Source organism: Lepus europaeus, chromosome 17, assembly GCF_033115175.1.
Source record: "Lepus europaeus isolate LE1 chromosome 17, mLepTim1.pri, whole genome shotgun sequence".
NCBI lineage: Eukaryota > Metazoa > Chordata > Mammalia > Lagomorpha > Leporidae > Lepus > Lepus europaeus.
Window position 1 is genome coordinate 5,151,556 of NC_084843.1, and position 19,609 is coordinate 5,171,164.

The 19,609-nt window shown below is 50.5% G+C and overlaps 1 protein-coding gene across 1 annotated transcript in view; it reads left to right on the top strand.

The window, feature by feature from the left end:
* Positions 1-380: 380 nt before the first annotated feature.
* The window catches only part of C17H10orf90 (chromosome 17 C10orf90 homolog), a 73,718-nt gene continuing 54,489 nt past the window's right edge, over positions 381-19,609 (top strand). The window contains exon 1 of the mRNA XM_062214924.1: positions 381-1,437. Within this exon, the coding sequence (XP_062070908.1) occupies positions 390-1,437 (1,048 nt within the window). The 5' untranslated portion in view covers positions 381-389. The remainder of the gene's footprint in view (positions 1,438-19,609) is intronic.

Here is a 19,609-nt window from a genome sequence, read left to right on the forward strand (position 1 = left end):
CAGAGCTAAAGAGAGAGGGAGAGGCAGAGGGAGAGATCTTCCATCTGCTGGTTTATTCCCCCAAATGGCTGCCGTAGCCCTGGCTGGGCCGGGAGCTTCATCCAGATCTCCCATGTGGCTGGCAGGGGTCCTAGCCCTTGGGCCATCTTCTGCTTTCCCAGGCACATTAGCAGGGAGCAGGATTGGAAGTGGAGCAGCTGGGGCATGAACCAGTGCCCATATGGGTGCAGGTATCACGTGTGGTGGCTTTACCCACCACACCCCAGCGCCGGCCCCTCTGAGTGTCTTGAACTGAGCTGCCTGGCACCAGGGACCTTGGATTTTGCTGCCCTAGTAACTGGGATTTTTTTTTCCATTTCCAGGAGGCTCCAGAATCACAACACACAAAGATGATTTCATCCGTGGTCATTCCGCAACTTATGCATGAGAAGGAATCGAAAGAGAAGGGGGCCGCACTGGCCCTGCCATGCGCCATCGCTCGGCCACGTGCGTGCCACACGAAGCCAGCTCCCACCAACCGCAGCGGGGTACACCTTCACAGTGCATTCGCGTTACTTCCTGGTGGCACAGGAATCCCGGCCCCATCAGATGAGCCAGGCCCTGGGACAGGGCTGCCTCCCAGAGGTGAGGGTCTGGGCGGCCCCCGCAGGGGCTTCGCATCCATCACCATCACCGCCAGGCGCATAGGCCCCCCAGCCAGCACCCTGGTGTGGGGGGCCGTTGGGGACCCACCGTGTCCCAAGTGCAGGGTGGACGATGCTCTGGCTGGGGGGACCCGCCCACCATGGCGCCAAAGACCTGTGGCCTGCACAGAGTTCTCCAGAAATGGCTCAGTGGCGAGGCTGAAGGTTCCAGAGCTGCAGGCACGGCCGTGCGAGGGACGTGACTCCTGGGTCACCCACGGGGACCACAGAGAGGACCGCTTTTCCGCCGAAGCCACGCCGTCAGGCCAGGGCCCTCTGGTGTTCAGTTCCTGCGTCCACTTCAGGGTGTCTCAGCAGTGCCCGAAATCAATGCACTACCTGGACAAGTCCCTCTTCATTCCCATCCAGCCACCTGCCATGGCCAGCCCTCAGTGGCACAGGTCCGTCCTGTCACTCAACCTCAACTGTAGTTCGCACGGGCTGACAGCAGATGGAGTAGATGGCCCAGCTAACGGAGAGCCAAGGCAGAGAGCCCAGAGCCTCCCAAGCCCAGGATGCAACCCGGCCTTGCAGGAATGCCACCTGCAGGGGAACCCAGCGGGGGCAGGGCAGGCGCACTTGGGGGCAGGTGCTTGGACAAGCTCTCTGGCGCTGGAGAACACAGAATTCACAGGTGCGGGAACGGACCAGGGCACTGTCGCGAAAGGGGCTGAGGACCACGTCCCTCACCGACATGCTCGAGGTCAGGCCAACCAGCTGTCCATCCACATTCCGGGCTGGAGTTACACAGCAGGTGAGTGCCGCTTCACCGCAGGAGAGTGACCGTGGGAGTGGCTGCCCCGCGCATCTCTTCCACTTGTTCCAGGAGGCACCCCCCGCCCCCGCCCCCCGTCAGGCCGCTTTGCTTTGCTGTGCTCAGAGCTGACACCTGACTCTGGTTGTTGATGCCTGATCGAATTGATTTCCTTAGATGAGATTTTGCACAGTAGCGGAAACCTTGCCCCAAATTCTTGTTGCCAACGACCATGCGTGGTGGGTAGGAAGAGAGCCCTGGGCGGGAGTCGGTGAGGGCTATGCCCCTGCTGTCTTCCCAGAACAGCTGAGGACAAGATGCAGTCCTGTCCCGGGTGGTTTATCTCGGCTGCTAACCCTCTGCATATCTGGGAGACTCTAGAGGTCAGCACTTTTTGCTTTGCAGCCGTGGGTTGGTAGTTCTGAGCCCCATCAATACAGGAACCGCCACGCCCCAGGATGGAGCACCTGTACTGGTTTCTGGCTTTGGCACAAGCAGTTTTCTTATCAGGACTTTGTGAGATGGCTACTCGGGGGGGGGGGGGGGACAGGGGGAGGGGCTTTTCTCAGGCTCAGTGTCATTCCGCGCCCCACGGCTGCCATCTCTCTGAGTAACCCTAGGTCCCAGAGACATGGCGTGGAGCTCTGAGTCAGGGCCTGGCTCCGCTGTTTGGGAAAAGATGGCGGAGGCATGGGAGCTGCCAGTCTCCCACGTTCTGGGTCATGTGTGGGCGGGGGCGGGGGAGAGGGAAGGAGGGAGGGAGAGAAAGCAGAAGAGAGACAGAGTCTGTGTGTGACAGTAATTACGGCACGTTTTCTAAATGAGGGGAGCTGGGCCAGACAGCGACAGCCGCACTGATTCTCTGCGTCCCGGGCCGTGTCTCGCGGGGCTGGGGGACTTGGCCAGGATTTGTTGCTGTTTCTCTCACACACAGGGCCAGGGTGGCCTGCTCTGGGGTTGCTCATCTTTCTTGGGAGTGCATGGAGCGAAGTGAACCCTTGTCGGAGAGCGAGGCTGGATTTACTTGTCTCTGTGTGTACACTTCTCATCTCAGCCTTATTTCTGGTGAGGCTCTGGTTTATGAATCAGTGACTTTCCACTTGGGGAAAATACTTGAAGATAATAGTAAAATTGAAAATGCAGCATATGCATAATAATCTTACGGTGCAATTTTTGTCCATTAAGACTTGATTAATTAATAAAAACGACTGTAAAACATTTAAAACTATAAAGTGCATGGAAATGGTAAATGATGTAATTAATTTTAACAAGTGGTTATATATTGAACGCTCCGCGATTTTGAAGGCAGTTTGGACACGGCCACAGACTGACTGAACCGTAGAGAAGGCTGTCTTAGTGACTCACCGCCAGAAGGAAATTGCAGGCAGCCGCCAGGGTTGCCAGGATAAACCCCACTTCAGAACTTAAAGAACTCACTTAAGCCAAGCATCTCATCTTCCTTATTGACGAAGGTTCCAGAAATAGCCTGCATTAGCCTTTATACCAGGTCTCACGGCGTGAAATAATAATTTGGATTTACAGCACTTTCCAAGAAAACATTTTTTTTAAAAAAAGATTCATGTATTTGTTTGAAAAGCAGAGTGACAGAGGGGGAGGGGAGAGAGAGAGAGAGATCGTCCATCTGTTGATTCTCTCCCCCAAATGGCCAAACCAGCTAGGGCTGGGCCAGGCTGAAGCCAGGAGCCAGAAGTTCCATCTGGGTCACCGTGTGAGTGGCAGGGCCCAAGCACTTGGGCCATCTTCCACTGCTTTTCCCAGGCGCAGTAGTAGGGAGCTGGATTGGAAGTAGAGCAGCCGGGACACGAACCGGCGCCCATGTGGGAGCTGGAGTCACAGGCAGTGGCTTTATGCACCACACCAGGACGCTGGCCCCTCCACAAAAGTTGTTCAGAAATAACCAGAGCCTGATCTCAAACATCCATCGTGAAGAAGGACAAGAACAGAGAAGATTCTTCAGAGTTATTTCTGGCTTTGCCAGGGGGAGTTTTTCTGACGGTGACTTCGTGAAGTGACCTCTCCACCAAGCACTTTCTTAGGCAAATGGTGTAAGCTGATTCTAGTTCCCATGGGTTGACATCCCCCCAAACAACCCGAATCCCAGACAGTTGACTGGCTCTGGTCACGTGTCCTGGTGCTGCCATTGGAGGAAAGGCCAACTGAGGCCAGGACAGCCTCCAGGCCTTTGTCAGAGCTGTCCGCCATTATCTAGCTCAGTGAACAAGGACAGGCGACAATGACTTGCTAAGCCTGCTTCCTCCACCAAGTAACTATGGGAGGTGGATTGGGTGTTCTAGAAAGTTCCTTCAAGCTTAAAAAAGAGCCTCAAGTAGATTTCTCTAAAGATTTATTTGAAAAGCAGAGTTACAAAGAAAGAGAGAGAGATCTTCCATCCACTGGTTCACTCTCCAAATGGCTGCATCAACCAAGGTTGGTCCAGGCCAAAGCCAGGAGCCAGGAGCTTCTTCCAGGTCTCCCACATGGGAACAGGGGTCCAAGCACTTGGGCCATCTTCTGCTGCTTTCCCGGGTACATTAGCAGGGAGCTGGATCAGAAGTGAAGCAGCTGGGACTCGAACTAGTGCCCATATGGGATGCCTTTGGGACAGGCCATGGCTTAACCCCTGTACCACAGCACCGGCCCTGCAAGGTGTACTCTTTAGGCAAAGAGGTTCCGTGTGACTGGGCCCCTCCATGGTAAAGTCCAAAGCCCCAGAACCTTGGGGTCTGCTGTTCGGGGCATGGACCTCAGACGTCTGTAAACACACTCTGCCTTGTGCACACCCCCACCCTGGCGGGCGCCGCCACCCAGACACAGGAAGCATCGCTGTGTGTGTTGCAGGGTTTTCTCCTGAAGGACACAGGCACAGCTCGGTGAGCATGATGACCACAGTCTGTCCTGGCACAGTCCACACGGCATGTCCAGGGCGAGCCCACCAACAGCCATTTTGCCAGTTTTTCAGCATGAATGCCAGTGCTTTCAGACCTTGGCAATGCTCATCCAGTCTCTGAGGGACTGCTTGCGTTTCCCTGTCTGGGTTGGGAATCTTACCCAAGGCCTTGGTGACAGCTCCTGTGGCTGCTCATACCACCAGCGGCCTACCTTCTCCACAGTTAGGCACAGGGCTCTCTATCTAAAGGATTTTGAAATACCTCCTGGGCAGGCACCTCTGCAGGCTTCCTGACATCCTGCTCCTGGTGGGTGCTGCCTGGGCGATTCCGCAGTGGCGACATTTTAGCTCCAGTCATTAGGTCATTGGACGCAAAGTCCCACAAACTGTATTCTCAAACAAGTCTCAGACTTAACACTTAGAAAGAGGGCTCAGATTAGGGCCACAGGAGACTGAGTGAAAGCAGGCCAGGGGCGAGCAGCCCACAGACTCATTTATTTCAGTTGGTACAGCAGCTTATATAGCCAAGGCAGCCAGTCCGCTCAAGGGGCGGTTTATGCACTAACCAATCACAGCCTGTTGCCAGGCAGGCTCCACTGCTAGTGGCCATCTTGGCATGGCCTCCTCATTCCACCATACCCAGGGCTCCATTCTTTGTGGCGTTCTGTGGAACATGTGGCATTGCTTGGGTACAGTACTTACTGCCAACTTCGATTTACGTTTGTGGCCTGTGGCTTTCCCCCACACCTGGGAGATCTAGGTAGACATTGCATAACCTAATGCTGTTGGGTCTGCTGGAGAAGGGACGAGCAGACACAGCGTCCACACTGCTTTGCCACGGGGCTCTTGTTCTGTGTGGGTGCTCAGTCAGGCTGCGGGCCCTGGTGGCGAGGGTCTGAGGAGTCCCCGGTGTTTACATCAACGTGACAAGAGCTGTGAGTGACTGGGAGGAAGAAGTCCCCACCAGATCCCCAACTGAGTCTCCGCCAGCATGGGTGAGGCAAGTGCGCCTGCAGGAAAGATGACGGATCACATGTGCACACGTCGGGTCCTCCAGTGGGGACAGGCTGCTGTCACTCGGCTCCTCCAGCCCACGAGGACAGAAGACAGTGCAGAGCTCTCATCGTACAAGTGTGCTTCTCCTCATTATGACCTAGAACTAGGGGGCCACCTCTCTCTCTCTCTCTCTCTGTATGTGTGTATGTGAAGGGCCAGTTAGGAAATACCCTGCCGTGTGGGCATTATGGCTTCTCCAGCAACTTCACAACTCTGCTGTTCACAAGCAGCAGTAGACAATACATGAATACAGTGATGTCACTGCTGCCAATAAAACTTTATTTAGAAAAAGGCTATCAGTGGGCCATGTTTGGCCTGCAGGCTATGCTTGACCCACTGCTGATCCAGGACTCAAACCCACCTCCCAAGCAAACTTGAGCCTGTTGCCCAGTGTTGCATGTTGAATTTCCTGGAAATCAGACTGTGAAGTGGACGCGAGTGGGCAGGACAGTCACTGGGAGGCAGGGGTGTTCTTGGTGAGGACCCACAGGGACGGGAAGGGGAGGTGTACAGTGGTGCAGGCGTGATGAAGCCTCCACCGGCCTCTTAGGGAGCTCCGAGTGGGGGACGCCCTTCAGAGTTCTTCTGACTGGAGGCGAGGGGTCTGTCTATCCTTGGAAGGACATGTGGCCTTGAATGGCAATCGGCTACTGCAGGGCAGACTGCCAAGGGGAGCTGGGTGTGGGGGGGGGGCAGGGGCACGAATGTCCTTTGTTAGCCGGAGGGGTGTGTGGTGCGATGCAGGGTGTGTCACAGCCGGCTGTTCTGCCATTCAATCGACTTTATCCACTCTGTGACCCCAACTTCTCTGAAATAAGCCAAGGCCCTTGCTAGGTTAGGCCTGGGGCAGTGGGCAGGGGCGTGAGGGCCTTGTCGCCCATTTGAAGAAGGTGTGGAGAACTCTACCGTCCCCGTGTTGCAGGCAGTGGCCCAACAGTGGGGCTGGTGACTAGGAACAGGGGGACAGAGGTGGAGGGGTCACCAAGCAGTCAGTTCCCTGGGCTGCATTTAGAAGATGAACCTATGGGGTTTGCCAGGGGGTTGGATGGAGCAGCAGCAGTCCCACAGAGACTGGAGGTGGCTCCAGAGGTGTCTGCCCGCCAGGTTTCCCGAGGGCACCCTGACCCCACAGAGCTTCCCGACAAGATGGCAAACCTGCCTGCTGGAGGCTGGCAGACAACTCCAGCCCAGCCAGCACACCCTGCTGGTCACGTGGATGCAAGGTGGGGGCAGAGCAAACAACTGTGCCGGCGTGTCCTCACCTGTGGTGAAGCTGGAAGTTGGGCTGAGTGAGTTTCCGTGTGTTTCTGCCTGTGTAGACCAGGCAGTGTTGGAGTCAGGACCAGGAAACTAGGACGCCTGGTGTTTAGTGACAACTCCAGGGCAGCTGTGAGCACGCCATGACCCAAGGCCAAATCCAGCTCCACCTGTCGTGTAAAGAAAGTTCCACTGGCACACAGTCATGCGATGCACTTACACACTGGCTGTGGCCGCTTGCACGTGTGTGCAGAGGGGCAGAGGTCACATGGCCCCCAGGCCCGTGGGGACGATACGTGCTGCCCCCTGCTCAAGGATGTCTTCACCTGCGCAGTGAGCGGGGTGGGCTCATCTCCTGGCCTGCTAATTTATGCATGTGGGGGCTGGGTTTTCTGCCTGAGTTCAGGGACCACTTGAGACTCAGCCCCTTCCCTGTTGGGTCTGGAGTCCCCCCACCTTCTCTGGCTGCAGCCCCTGTGCGCTCCCCCTTCCGGACTGCAGCTGCCCACTCTTGGCCACCTGCCCCTTTTCCCATCAGCGGAAAATCCCTTCTGTGACACTGGCCCTTGTCTGGGGCACAGGCTCCAAGTCCGAGTCTGGCATCAACCTGCCCGTGCCCAGCAGGGAGCCTGGAGCACATTATGGGGGCAGGGCACCTGTGCGCTGGCGAGGTTGGGCGGCAGCTTCTGATGACCCAACAAAGGCCATGCTGATGTCAGGGCCGCTGAAATGCTGCTGTCGCTCCTTCCCCAACCTGCCTCTCCCCATGCCCACACCAAAACCTCTTTGTCAAGGAACGGACGGCAGCCATGTGAGAGTCACTGCCAGGAGGTGAGTTGTGGGAAGTGAGGTGGAGGCTACGGAGCCCCATTCGGGTTGAAAGTGGAGACGGGGGAGTCCTGAAGTACTGCCTCCCCAGGAGCTCAGTAAGAATAAGCAAGTGTTTCCGGGAACAGCTTGGCTCTCCGATGGCCGAGTTCAATGTCAAAGAGGAGAGAGCCTATCAACCATGTTGCAGAAACAGTTTGAAGAGGTGTTTTTGTTTTTTTAATATTTTGATGACTTAAGTCTTGGTGTCATTTCTTCAAAGTCATGAATGTGATGTCCCCATGGTTTCCCAAGGTGGCTCCTCCCCTAGCCACCCTCGTCAGGTTTACGGAGAAAGGGCTTGTGTCTTCTCGCTTCTTCTCAGTAAGGCAGTGGTGTCGTGGGCTTCCCTGCAGACGTGGTCATTGCTGGTGGACCCTCTGCTCAGGTTCCCCGAGGACTGATGGAGAGGAATGGGTTCCAGGCCTTCGGCAGGCTGACCACATGCTGAGCTGATGTTTTTAGATGGGGAAACAGCAGTGGTGAATGTCAGGGGACCGATCAGAGGCAGCGTGGGCTCCAATGAGGCCTGAGTTTGGGTGTGGAGTGTGCAAGTCCTTCCCAAGAGAGTTACGTGGGGAGCACCTGGCGTTCGGCCTCACAGTGGAGACACGGTGCTTTTGGTAATCACCACGTTAGCAACTGAGCCCAGTTAGGGTATTGGAAAGAGGGTGTGGCAGCAGGGTGAATTCTGTACGGAAAAGCCTCCTAGGTTCAGATGACCCTGGAAGACAAGAGGGGCAGGGTGAGAAATCGATTCCTTTGGTTTGGTAACTGCTGTTTCTCCAACGCAAGTAGTGGAGCCAGCCCGTAGGCTCAGCGTCCACTCTGCCCTCAGCGTGGGCTGCTGTTAGATGCAGGCCTGGTTGCTGTACTGCTGTCACTGACCACTTCCCCTGTTGGGTCACAGCCGCATGAGGGCACTGCCATTGTTCAGGGCTCTGCTATCAGAGAGCCTGGAACAGGTGCTGTTACCCGGGGCAGGGCTTCCGGCACACCTGGGGGCTCTCTCAACACACTTGTACTGATTCGATGCTGGGACCGGCACCAGAGGCCGGGTTTCCCGAGTATCAGCCCTGCTCTGGGCCTGGCTTCTCAGCTGTTCAGGTGTAGCAGGTGGTTCTTCGGCTGAGGGCCTGGGAGGTCCCGACCTGAAGGTCAGGTGCCCGGCAGGTTTTCTGCAGGGAACACAGCCTTCGTGGTGCCCAAGTGCCTGCCCTTGCCCACTCTGATTCTTGTCAGACATGCCCAGTAGGAACAACAGCCTCCAGAGTCAGTTGAGTATAAAAATGAACCCAGGGGACGATTGCTGTGTTTACAGTCAGAAGTTGCTCGCTTCTCAGCCTTTCGGCTACCATCAAGTGTGGAAACAGAAGCTGAAACGAATGCTAGGAAATGCGGTTTTTCTTACCCGTTGTCTCTGTTAGCGGAAACATTTGCAGGCAGCGCTGCACGTTTCCCATCTCCCAGAGACCTGCATTTGTTTGCTTGGGGCTTTGGTGCTGGACCAGCTGCCCTCATTAAGCTGTGTATCGTGCGGATTATCAGACAGCACTACCTCCTGGGGCTCCACAAAGAAAAAGCCGCAACCCTCGCTGTCTTGGGGGCTGTGCCTCTCTAGAGAGACTCCAGTTCTTCTCTGAGCGCAGTTGGCCCGTGGGCAAACCGTATTTCTTCTCCTGCATCTCTTGGGGAACCCCCACAGCCAGCGTGGAGGCCATCTCTGTAAATCTGTGGCGTCTCATGGTGACATTGGTGCAAGACTCTCTCCTGGCTCTGACTTATCTTTCCTGGGGATACATACATCAGCTGGCTGAAACAGGGAAAATGACAACATCTGACTTCAAGTCCATGCATCCCTCAGGCAGGAGACTGAGTAAAGGCCCCAGCTTGCAGGTGCATGGATGCACTGGGGTCTATGATGGCTCTGGTGTGCTAAGAAGACAGACATTTACCCATTTTTGTCGGTGGATGAGCCCTGTTTGGGCGTGAGGTCTGGTGGCCCGTGGAGATAGTGAACAAGTGGCTCTGAGATGCTCTGGGGTCCTCACCTGCCCTTGTTGAACATGCGTGTGCACACAGGGCAATGTGAATACCTTCAGTCCAGAAGCGGTAGCCAAGAAACGGGGACATCAGCCCCCACCTGCAGAGTGGGGGAGGGGTGGCCCATGCCACGCCCCGAATCCCGTCTCATTGTCCGCCGGGGAGACACGGCCTCCCACGGGAGCTTCCTGCCGGCCGGAGCACCTTGGCCGCGGCCCCTGGCTGGCAGCCCCACGGGTGCCCCTGCTTTCCGGGTCTGATGTCGTCCACGGAAATGTCGCTTAGAGGAGGATTTGGAGGCGTCGTTTCTTCCTCGATTCCTTTGCTGTTCTAATGGTTTTTGGTTACTGGAAAAGTAAAAGGAGCATTGTAAAAATTGAAATGAGTGTGAGCAAGAAGGGGAAATGAAATATCCCCCCACAGGTAGCGTCTCTGCTGGCATTTCAACAGCTCCTCCCAAGCTGATGGCGCAGGTCCCTGTACGCACAAGAAATTGTTCTTACATTCTTCCTCTCTCTTCTGTAACGGAAAGAGGGTCAGGCAAGATACACATGGTCCCCGTCCATCACTAACAGCTACACGGGCTCCCGTGGTCTGGATTTATCTGGACAATTTTTAAGCTTTATTGTTAGGTTGTTTGCATTAAAAGTTTTTATAAAAATGTGCTGAGATGTCCCTGGACAGATTTGCCATTTCATGTGACATCCTCAGGCCAGATTGCTAGAATTTCTGGTCAAACAACAGGCACAGGTTTAAGGCTTTTTTTTTTTTTTTTTAAGATTTTATGTATTTATTCGAGAGGTAGAGTTACAGACAGAGGGAAAGGTCTTCCATCTGCTGGTTCACTCCCCAAATGGCCACAATGGCCTGAGCTGCGCCGATCCAAAGCCAGGAGCCAGGAGTTTCTTCCAGGTCTTCCTATGTGGGTGCAGGGGCCCAGGGACTTGGGCCATCTTCTACTGCTTTCCCAGGCCACAGCAGAGAGCTGGATTGGGAGTGGAGCAGCCAGGACTCAAAATGACACCCATATGTGATGCTGGCACCTCAGGCAGCAGCTTTACCCACTGTGCCACAGCGCAGGCCCCTAAGGCTTTTTAACATAGATTTCTAAATGACACACAAGGTTTACTACACACATACCATAGACAATATGTACTGTACATTATATAACTTCCCTAAACATGTGCAAGCGTTGGATAGTGTCACCACAAACATTTTAATACAATTTTCATAAGTGGAAAATGACATTTATGATATATTTTTCACAAAGTTGAACTCTCTCAGGTTTAATATACATCTATATTTCTTTTTTAGTGAGTTTTCTATTTTCTGTGCTTAATTGTCACTAGTCTTTTCTTATTTTGCATTTTCATTTGTTTTAGAATCTGTATTTTACTTTTAGTGTCATTTACTCTAATTTCTGAAACTCTGAGTTGTGAGACGAGGTCAAGGTCAGATTCACGGAAGAGTCCCAGAGGCAGCAGGTTCCTGGGCGTCAGCCACGAGCTCTCCTGTGCGCTTCGTGGGGGGGCTGTCTCAGCTGGGCGCCCCTGGCGTCGGGGGCTCGGCCGTTCGTTGCCGCGCTGTGCACCCTGGGATGCTCGGCAGGTTCTCTGGTCACTTCCCTGGCACCTCTCCCTCTCCCCACTCCACACAGAACAAAAACGTTTCCAGATGTTGCCAATACTCCCCGCCCCCACCCATGAGAAGCACTGAGCCCACTGGGAACTAGGACAGGAAGGTTGGTGGGCTAGTGTTAACTCCCACAGTTCCCTGTCTCACCAGTTTTCCCACTGATGTCCTTTTTCTGTTCCAGGATCCAGTCCAGGATGCCACCTTGCACTTAGTCACCATGTCTGTTTATGGTAATTTTTGACATTCGGATTTTTTATTAGCTTCTTAATCTGTCCTCTTTGTCTTTGCATGGCAGGTTTAGGGAAGGCACGCTCCAGCCTACGTTCCTTCCCAGCACTTTGATTTAAACCTATAATCCTTTGGCTGTGTTCCTATTAGTGTAAGGTTGGAACCTCTTGCAGTTGTCCAGGGACTATGGAGGTCGTAACCCATGATTGCTCTGATGGTTGAGAATGCCAACCGCATACCGAGTTCTTGTCTATACGAGGATTTCCATGACATACGAAGGTGTTTCCTTCTAACAGTTTTCATGCCACTTGAGTGCTGTGTGTGTCACAAGAGCTGCTCTGTTCTCATCCATGCATTTGAAAGGCGAGGAGCTCCTAGCTACTCCTGCGTGTGAACTAGTGCCATTAGACCTATCTCATTCTGCAGGGTCACAGACCGGCTGGCCTTCAAATGTTAAATTCTGTATTATTTGAGAGGCAGAACTACAGGGATGGAGAAGGGAGGAGGGAAGGAGCAGAAAGGGCGGGGGAGAAGGGGAGGGAGAGGGAGAGGAGGAAGGAGAATGACTGGGAGAGAGAGGAGGCTGGAGCTTCTATCTGCTTGGCAGTGGCCAGGCTGGGCCAGGCAGAGCTGAGAGCTGGGACGTCCATCCACGTCTCCCACATAGGTGGTGGCAACTCAGCTACTTGAGCCATCACCATCACCCCCAGGTCTGCCTTGGCAGGAAGCTGGAGCCAGGGCCAGGGCCAGGGGTCAAACCTGGCACGGAGAAGTGGGATGCGGGCATCGTAGCCAGGGCCCCGACCACTGGGACAGTCTACAGAAGCCCTCTCAGTCTAGCCCATTACTCAGATGAGCTACTACGAGGCATAATTTATTTAACACTGAAGTACCCTCATTTAGGTACGAAGACACTTTAAAAAGTTCATGGAAAAATGAAACTAAGTTTATTTTAGTGCAAAAAAAATGAAATCATGCATTGTGTTTTCATAATACACACCTTTTATTAATGTTTTTGAGGACCCCTGAATATGCATAGATTTTAATTTTTTTGCATCAAAGTAAACTTCTTTTTTAATTCCATTTTCCGTGAGCTTTCTGAAACACTCTTGGGCTGTCCCTGTGGAATCAACAGCACAAGTCGATACCAGATATTTCTGACACCTCAGAAACTCGAGCCCCTTTGCAACCAGTCTCCTGCCACTCGGGGCCCAGGGGACCCCCGTCAGCTCTCTGCCGCTCTTCCAGGATCTACCTGGATTACTGGGGATTAGTCGCGCTCTGTGGGTGAGGTCTCACTCACTCACACCAGCAGCTTTGAAATTCTGCCACGTCACTGCATGGATGTTTTTCAGCAGCATTTTGTAGTTTTCATTGTAGAGCTCACTCATGTATTTTGTAAATTTATATTCTGAATGCTACAGTAAATGGATATTGATTTCTTAACATTTCACTTCCAACTTTTTTGCTTACTATAGTATGTATATAATTGACTTTAGTGACCTTGGTTCCTGCAATTTTGCTAAAAGCACTTAACAATTATAGCAGTGTTTTTGTGGGTTCCTTAGAATTTTCTATGTACATAATAGCAGTGTGTCTGAATAAACTTTATGCTTTCCTCACCTTGATGATTTCTGTTCCTCTGTTCTTACCTTATTTTTTTAAGATTTATTTATTTAAGAGGCGAGTTACAGACAGAGGGAGAGACAGAGAGAGAAGTGTGGGGCCAGCACTGTGGTGCAGTGAGTTAATGCCCTGGCCTGAAGCGCTGGCATCACATATGGGCGCCGGTTCTAGTCCTGGCTGCTCCTCTTCCAATCCAGCTCTCTGCTATGGCCTGGGGAAAGCAGTAGAAGATGGCCCAAGTCCTTGGGCCCTGAACCCACATGGGAGACCCAGAGGAAGTTCCTAGCTGCTGGCTTCAGATCGGCACAGCTCCAGCCGTTGTGGCCAATTGGGGAGTGAACCAGCGGATAGAAGACCTCTCTCTCTCTCTCTCTCTCTCTCTCTCTCTCTGTATCTCTCTCTCTCTCTGCCTCTCTGCCTCTCCTCTCTGTGTAACTCTGACTTTAAAATCAAAATAAATAAATCTTTAAAAGAGAGAGAGAGAGAGAAGTCTTCCATCTACAGGTTCACTCCCCAAATGGCCACAGTGGCTGGAGCTGGGCTGATCCAAAGCCAGAAGACAGGAGCCTCTTCCAAGTCACCCTTGTGGGTGCAGGGGCCCAAGCACTTGGGCCATCTTCTACTGCTTTCCCAGGCCATAGCAGAGAGCTGGATCAGAAGAGGAGCAGCCAGGACATGAACTGGCGCCCATATGGGACGCCGGTGCTGCAGGCAGAGCTTCGCCTACCACACCATAGTGCTGCCTGTCTTCTTAGCTTAGTGAAATAGGTAAGATTTGCAGTAAAACGTTGATGAGAAGTCATGAGAAAGCAGTCTCTTTCCTTACCCCTTATTAGCTTTAGGGATTTTATAAAACATACAGATGTAGGTAGATTCCATTTGCCATGTTTTATCTTTTTTTTTGCAGTAATAGATACAACATAAAATTTAGCATCTTGATTCATTGAGGGTGCAGTTTGTGGCATTAATTACATTCAGTTGTTTCATGACCACCATCACCACTCATATCAAGAACTCTCTCGCCGGCGCCACGGCTCACCAGGCTAATCCTCCACCTGCGGCACCGGCACCCTGGGTTCTAGTACCGGTTGGAGCGCCAGATTCTGTCCCAGTTGCTCCACAGCTCTCTGCTGTGGCCCAGGAGTGCAGTGGAGGATGGCCCAAGTGCTTGGGCCCTGCACCCGCATGGGAGACCAGGAGAAGCACCTGGCTCCTGGCTTCAGATCGGCGCAGCACGCTGGCTGCAGCGGCCACTTCAGGGGTGAACCAATGGAAGGAAGACATTTCTCTCTGTCTCTCTCACTGTCTAACTTTGCCTGTCAAAAAACAAAACAAACAAACAAACAAAAAAAACCAACTCTCTCCATCTGGCAAAACTGAAGTTATGCACACAGTAGACAAGAAGTCCCAACTCCCTGGCAACCATCACCGTCCGATTTTCTGTCTCTAGATTAAGCCACTCTAGGTAATTCACGTAAGTGGGCTCCGACAGTCTCTGTCTTTTGTGATTGTCTTTTTTTCTTGGCATTCTGCCCTTAAGGTGCATCCAAGTTGTAACCTGGGTCAGAATTTCTTTCTTTGTGAAGGCTAAAGGATGTTCTGTTGTGTGTGTGCGCTGCAGTGAGTTTACCCACTCACCTCTAGATCGTAACCGGGTTGCTCCCATCTTTAGGCTGTTGTGACTAACGCTGGGAGTAGGCGTGGGCGTTCAAATATCCCCGTGAGTCCTTGCTCTTGACTCTTTGGCTGTATACCCCAGAGGTAACTGATATGATAAATCTATTTTTATTTTGTAAGGGGCTGTTGTAGTGTTTTCCAGGGCAGCTGTGCCATTTTGCATTCCTGTTGGCAGTGCGTCGTGGTTCCCGGTTCTCTGAGCCCTCAGAAACACCTGTCAGTGCCCGTTGGTTTTGTAATTCCCATCCTAACAGGTGTGGGGAGGGATCTCCTTGTGGCTCATGTTCACATTTCCCTAATGAGTCCCTGGTGATGCTGAATCATTTTTCTAATGTGCCTATTGGCTGTTTGTATAAAATTGGAGAAATTAAATTGTTATTCAAATACATTTTCCATTTTTATTCATATTATTTGGCTTTTAAGAATTATTTCTACTGCCAGATTGGTGAAATCCTTTGTTATATGTGGGTGTTGAGCATTGACAAATATTTTCTAAGCACTATTGTGATAACGTTAGGGTTTTTCTCTTTTGTTTTATAAATATGAGAAGTTGTATTGATTTCCATACATTGGGTTAACTATATTTTAGGTTAAGTATTTGGTCATGATGTATTAAACTTCTTAAAACATATGGTGCGAGCTTGCATTTGCTTTTTTCAGAATTTATTTTACATTCATGTTAGTGATGAATGTTGGTATGTGGTGGTAGCAGTTGTTGTTTTGAATTATTTGGTTTGAAAAGTGTTTTCCTCTTTTTCTGAAGGAGGTTTTGTGGGATTGGTTTGTCTCCCGGTCAGGTCCCGTGGCCTGCACTGTTCTGTATGGAAAGGTTTCTTCCTGAATTCGGTGTCTTGATTGGCTGTGTCAGCAGTTGGCCTCCTGTTCTTAAGCTTGCTCAGGCAATTGGCATCTTCCAGGGATGGTTTTTCCTCTAAGTCATCTAAATTATCCAGCATCAGGTCGCTCGTAGGAGTTCCTTGCTATCCATGACCTCGGGCTGTTCTCTCCCGGAGTGCTGGTGCTGCTGGTTCGTGTCTGCCTTTGAACCATCCAGCTGGAATTTTGTCCATTTTATTGATTTTTTTCCCAAGATCTAGTTTTGTTTGAGTTTCTCCTTTGCGTATCTGGTTTCACTTATGATCTGATTTTAGCTTTGTTTCTTCCATTTGTCTATTTGTCCTGAAATGACTTTTCTTTTTCCTTTTTCACTTCTTAAGAAGAATGCTTGGATCAAAGGCTCATAGCAAGGGTTTTCATACAAGCGTTTTGAGCTATAATATCCTTCTAATTTTGAAATGTGCTTTTTTTACTTTCATTCAATTCAAAATATTTTGGTATATGTTCATCAAGATTACTTTGCTTTAATTGTGTCTCCATCAAGACCCATCGTGAACTTTAGCATCTAATAGGACAAGATTATTATCACTACTCTGTTCTCATTGTTTTTTTTTTTTTTTGAAAATTCTTTTAGCTAGTCTCATGTATTTAAGTAGGACATTTAAACCATTTGCATTTGTTTTTTATGGAAAATTATTCATAGACTACATTTAAGAAGAAAATCCCTAACCTATTAAATCTTTTCTGAGGGAATAGAAGAGGGGAGCTCCAAGGTTCCAATCACAAAGTAATGATGAACAGAGGGAAGCGTGATCACTCTGATTTGATCAGCACACATTGATGCATTTCTTGAAATGCTGCACCATATCCCTCACATGAGTGCAGTTGTTCATCAGAAATCCTGCTTCAGGAGACGGAAGCTAACCCATATGATCTGCGGTTCACACATTGGATATTTGTGTCAGCTCATCCCATTGTACCCTCTAACCATATGCACTAATCATTTAAAATAATCTAGTTCCATGTTTATTTTGATTATCAATATGAGTGGATTTATTTCTATCATTATTTAGATTTTCCATTTGTCTCATTTATTTTTATCCTTTTAATAGCCTGATATTTAATTCATTTCTTATTCTGCTTTTGTCTCTGCTATTTGCAAGTTTATTCTTTATTATTTTAGTGACTAGAAATTATACTATATGAACTGTTGAATTAGCTAAAGCTTAGTCATTGCTTTTACTCACCTCTCAAACCACTTAGAATCTTGTGATACTTCACTGCCAACCACATCTCAAAGAGATGCCCAAGTGCTGTTGTGTTTTGGTTCTATCTTATCAATTTTTTTAAAGATTTTATTTATTTGAGAGGTAGAGTTACAGACAGAGAGAGGGAGAGACAGAAAGGAAGGTCTTCCATCCACTGGTTCACTCCCCAAATGGCTGCAACAGCTGAGCTGGGCCGATCCAAAGCCAGGAGCCAGGAGCTTCTTCCGGGTCTCCCATGCAGATGCTGGGGCCCTAGCACTGGGGCCATCTTCCCAGGCCACTAGCAGGGAGCTGGATCAGAAGAGGAGCAGCTGGGACTCAAACTGGTGCCATATGGGATGCCGGTGCCACAGGCGGAGGCTCAGCTACTACACCGCAGTGCCAGCCCCTCTTATCCTGGTTTGACTCCTGCAAATCCGATGAGTCTTTCCCACGATGGGTTTACCTGAGGTACCATCACCTTGGCTCCTCTTTCTTGCACACATCAGAACTCATTCCTGTCCCCAGTGATCAGCTTTCCCCTCCCAAAGTGTGGGTTTCCTGGGCTGCTTTGGATGGAACACCCAAGAGACAGAATTTTTGTCCTCAGATTGGCCAGTTGGGGAGGTGGGAGTTCTAGAAGCCGCTTTATTTTGCCGTGTCCAGAAAGACTTCACAAGGCGAGCTGCTCCATGTTGGTCATTGTTTCCTCTCGGTCCTTTGGAAATATCTGCTGGTGCACTCGGCTTCTGCTTGGCTGTGGGGAAGGCAGTGGTCCGTCCAATTGCCGCAACTCCACGGTTTTCCTTTGGGCTGTTTTAGGATATTCTCTTTGTATTTGGTGTTATGCTTCATTATGGTGCATTGAAATGCAGATTTGTGTGGTTATTTTCATCATTGTTGTGCTTCATGAATCTGATACCATCTGTGTTACTTCCAGGGCTGTATGGGCCCCACGGCCGTCCCCTCTTCCATTCCCTCTTATCCCCTCTCTGAGTTTGGGTTAGATGGGTTTTATGCTGCCCCATCCTGTTGTCTTTTCTCCTAACCTGTCTCTCAGTTTGCATTACTTTGACTTGACTCTGACACATTCAATATATTTTTCAGATTTTATTCTACTTCTCTAATTCTACTTTCAGCTGTATCTAAAGTCATCTAAGTTTTTAGCTTCTATGAACATTTTTAATTTCTAGAAATGCGTTTTAGTCCTTTTGAAATCACTTTTGTCATTTTTACAGTTTCTGCTCACTCATAATTTTTATTAACTCTTCAATATCTTTCAGTGTATCAGCAGTTTTATTGGCTGTATTTATTGATTTCCGATAGATAAGCTGTCTGTGAGTCTGATCCTGCCGTTTGCTCTCCTAACTTTGGCCTAGGCAATTGTCATTCATTTGTATGTGCTGTGACTTCTGGCCCATAAAATGCTACTGCAATTCTAAGATCATGTCTATTAGAACTGTATCTATTAGAACAATTCTCTGCATTGAGGGAAACCTCCCCAGAGAGGACTCCCATGCTTCTCCCAGCTGGGCTCACAATGTGCTCAATTTCCAGCTTCCGGGGGTGGCAGGCAGGTTGTGTGAATGTTGGCTCTGAGTCTGAAAGGGTACCAGCTTGTGAGAATACACTGAGCTTCCTGTAGGGGTTTCCAACCCGATTTCCCATATTCCCAGATTTCACCATCTGGCCTCTGTTTGGCTTTCAATTCAAACGCCTGGGTGGCCAAAGATCAGTGGTGACCTTTAAGGCATCTGGATCTGTTCTTCGGTTTTCTCTTGGCCTCGGAAGCAGTTTCCTGATTCCTTGCATGTTGAGCCATACATTTAAAATATGTATTAATGCTGATATCCAAGACTTTTAGTTGCTTCTGAGATTAAAAGGGAAAAGCTTCCTTTTACCCTCTGAGCGTTCATTGTAATGAACTGACATAGGTAGATTAACCACAGGAAAGACACACAGACTGCCAGTGTGCACAGCACCCACCCAGTGCGGGCGGCCAGCAGCATGCGCGATTCAGAGGCTTGTACTTCCCTTCCCTTAGGGGAGGGGCAGTGGGAAGTGCTGAGAGTAGAAAATTATTTTTTTAAATAATTTATTTATTTGACAGGTAGAGTTATAGACAGTGAGAGAGGAGAGGCAGAGAGCATCTTCCCTCCGTTGGTTCACTCTCTAAATGGCTGCGATGGCCAGAACTATGCCAATCCGAAGCCAGGAGCCAGGTGCTTCTTCCTGGTCTCCCATGCTGGTGCAGGGGCCCAAGCACTCAGGTCATCCTCTATTGCTTTCCCAGGCCACAGCAGAGAGCTGGACTGAAAAAGGAGCAACCGGGACTAGAACTGGCGCCCATATGGGATGCCAACACCACAGGCAGAGGATTAACCTAGTGCACCACAGAGCTGGCCCCAGAAAATTATTTTTAAGGAGATTTAATGGGCTTGAAGAAGCTAAAATGACCAGGGACAAATCTGTTGGGTGTGCAGAATGGGCAGTGGCTGGGAACCAATTCTTTAGAAACATTGAATGGGTATAAACAGAAAGCGAAAGTCTGTCCCTACATGCCTTCCTTCCAGCGGCATGAATTCAGTTAGTGAAGATTCAGGGGAGGCACCAGACACTGCGGTTTTCTTTCTTGGCTGGTCTAGGCGTTAGGCAGATAAGGGGTTATCAGAGTAAAGCCTCTTCCAGCCTCTTCCGATCTCAAAGTTCCTATAATTTGAAATAATTAGCATACCGGGGCACCCTGTTCTCGGGGACAGTCCCTGGACCCCTTCGCTTCATAGCATGATGG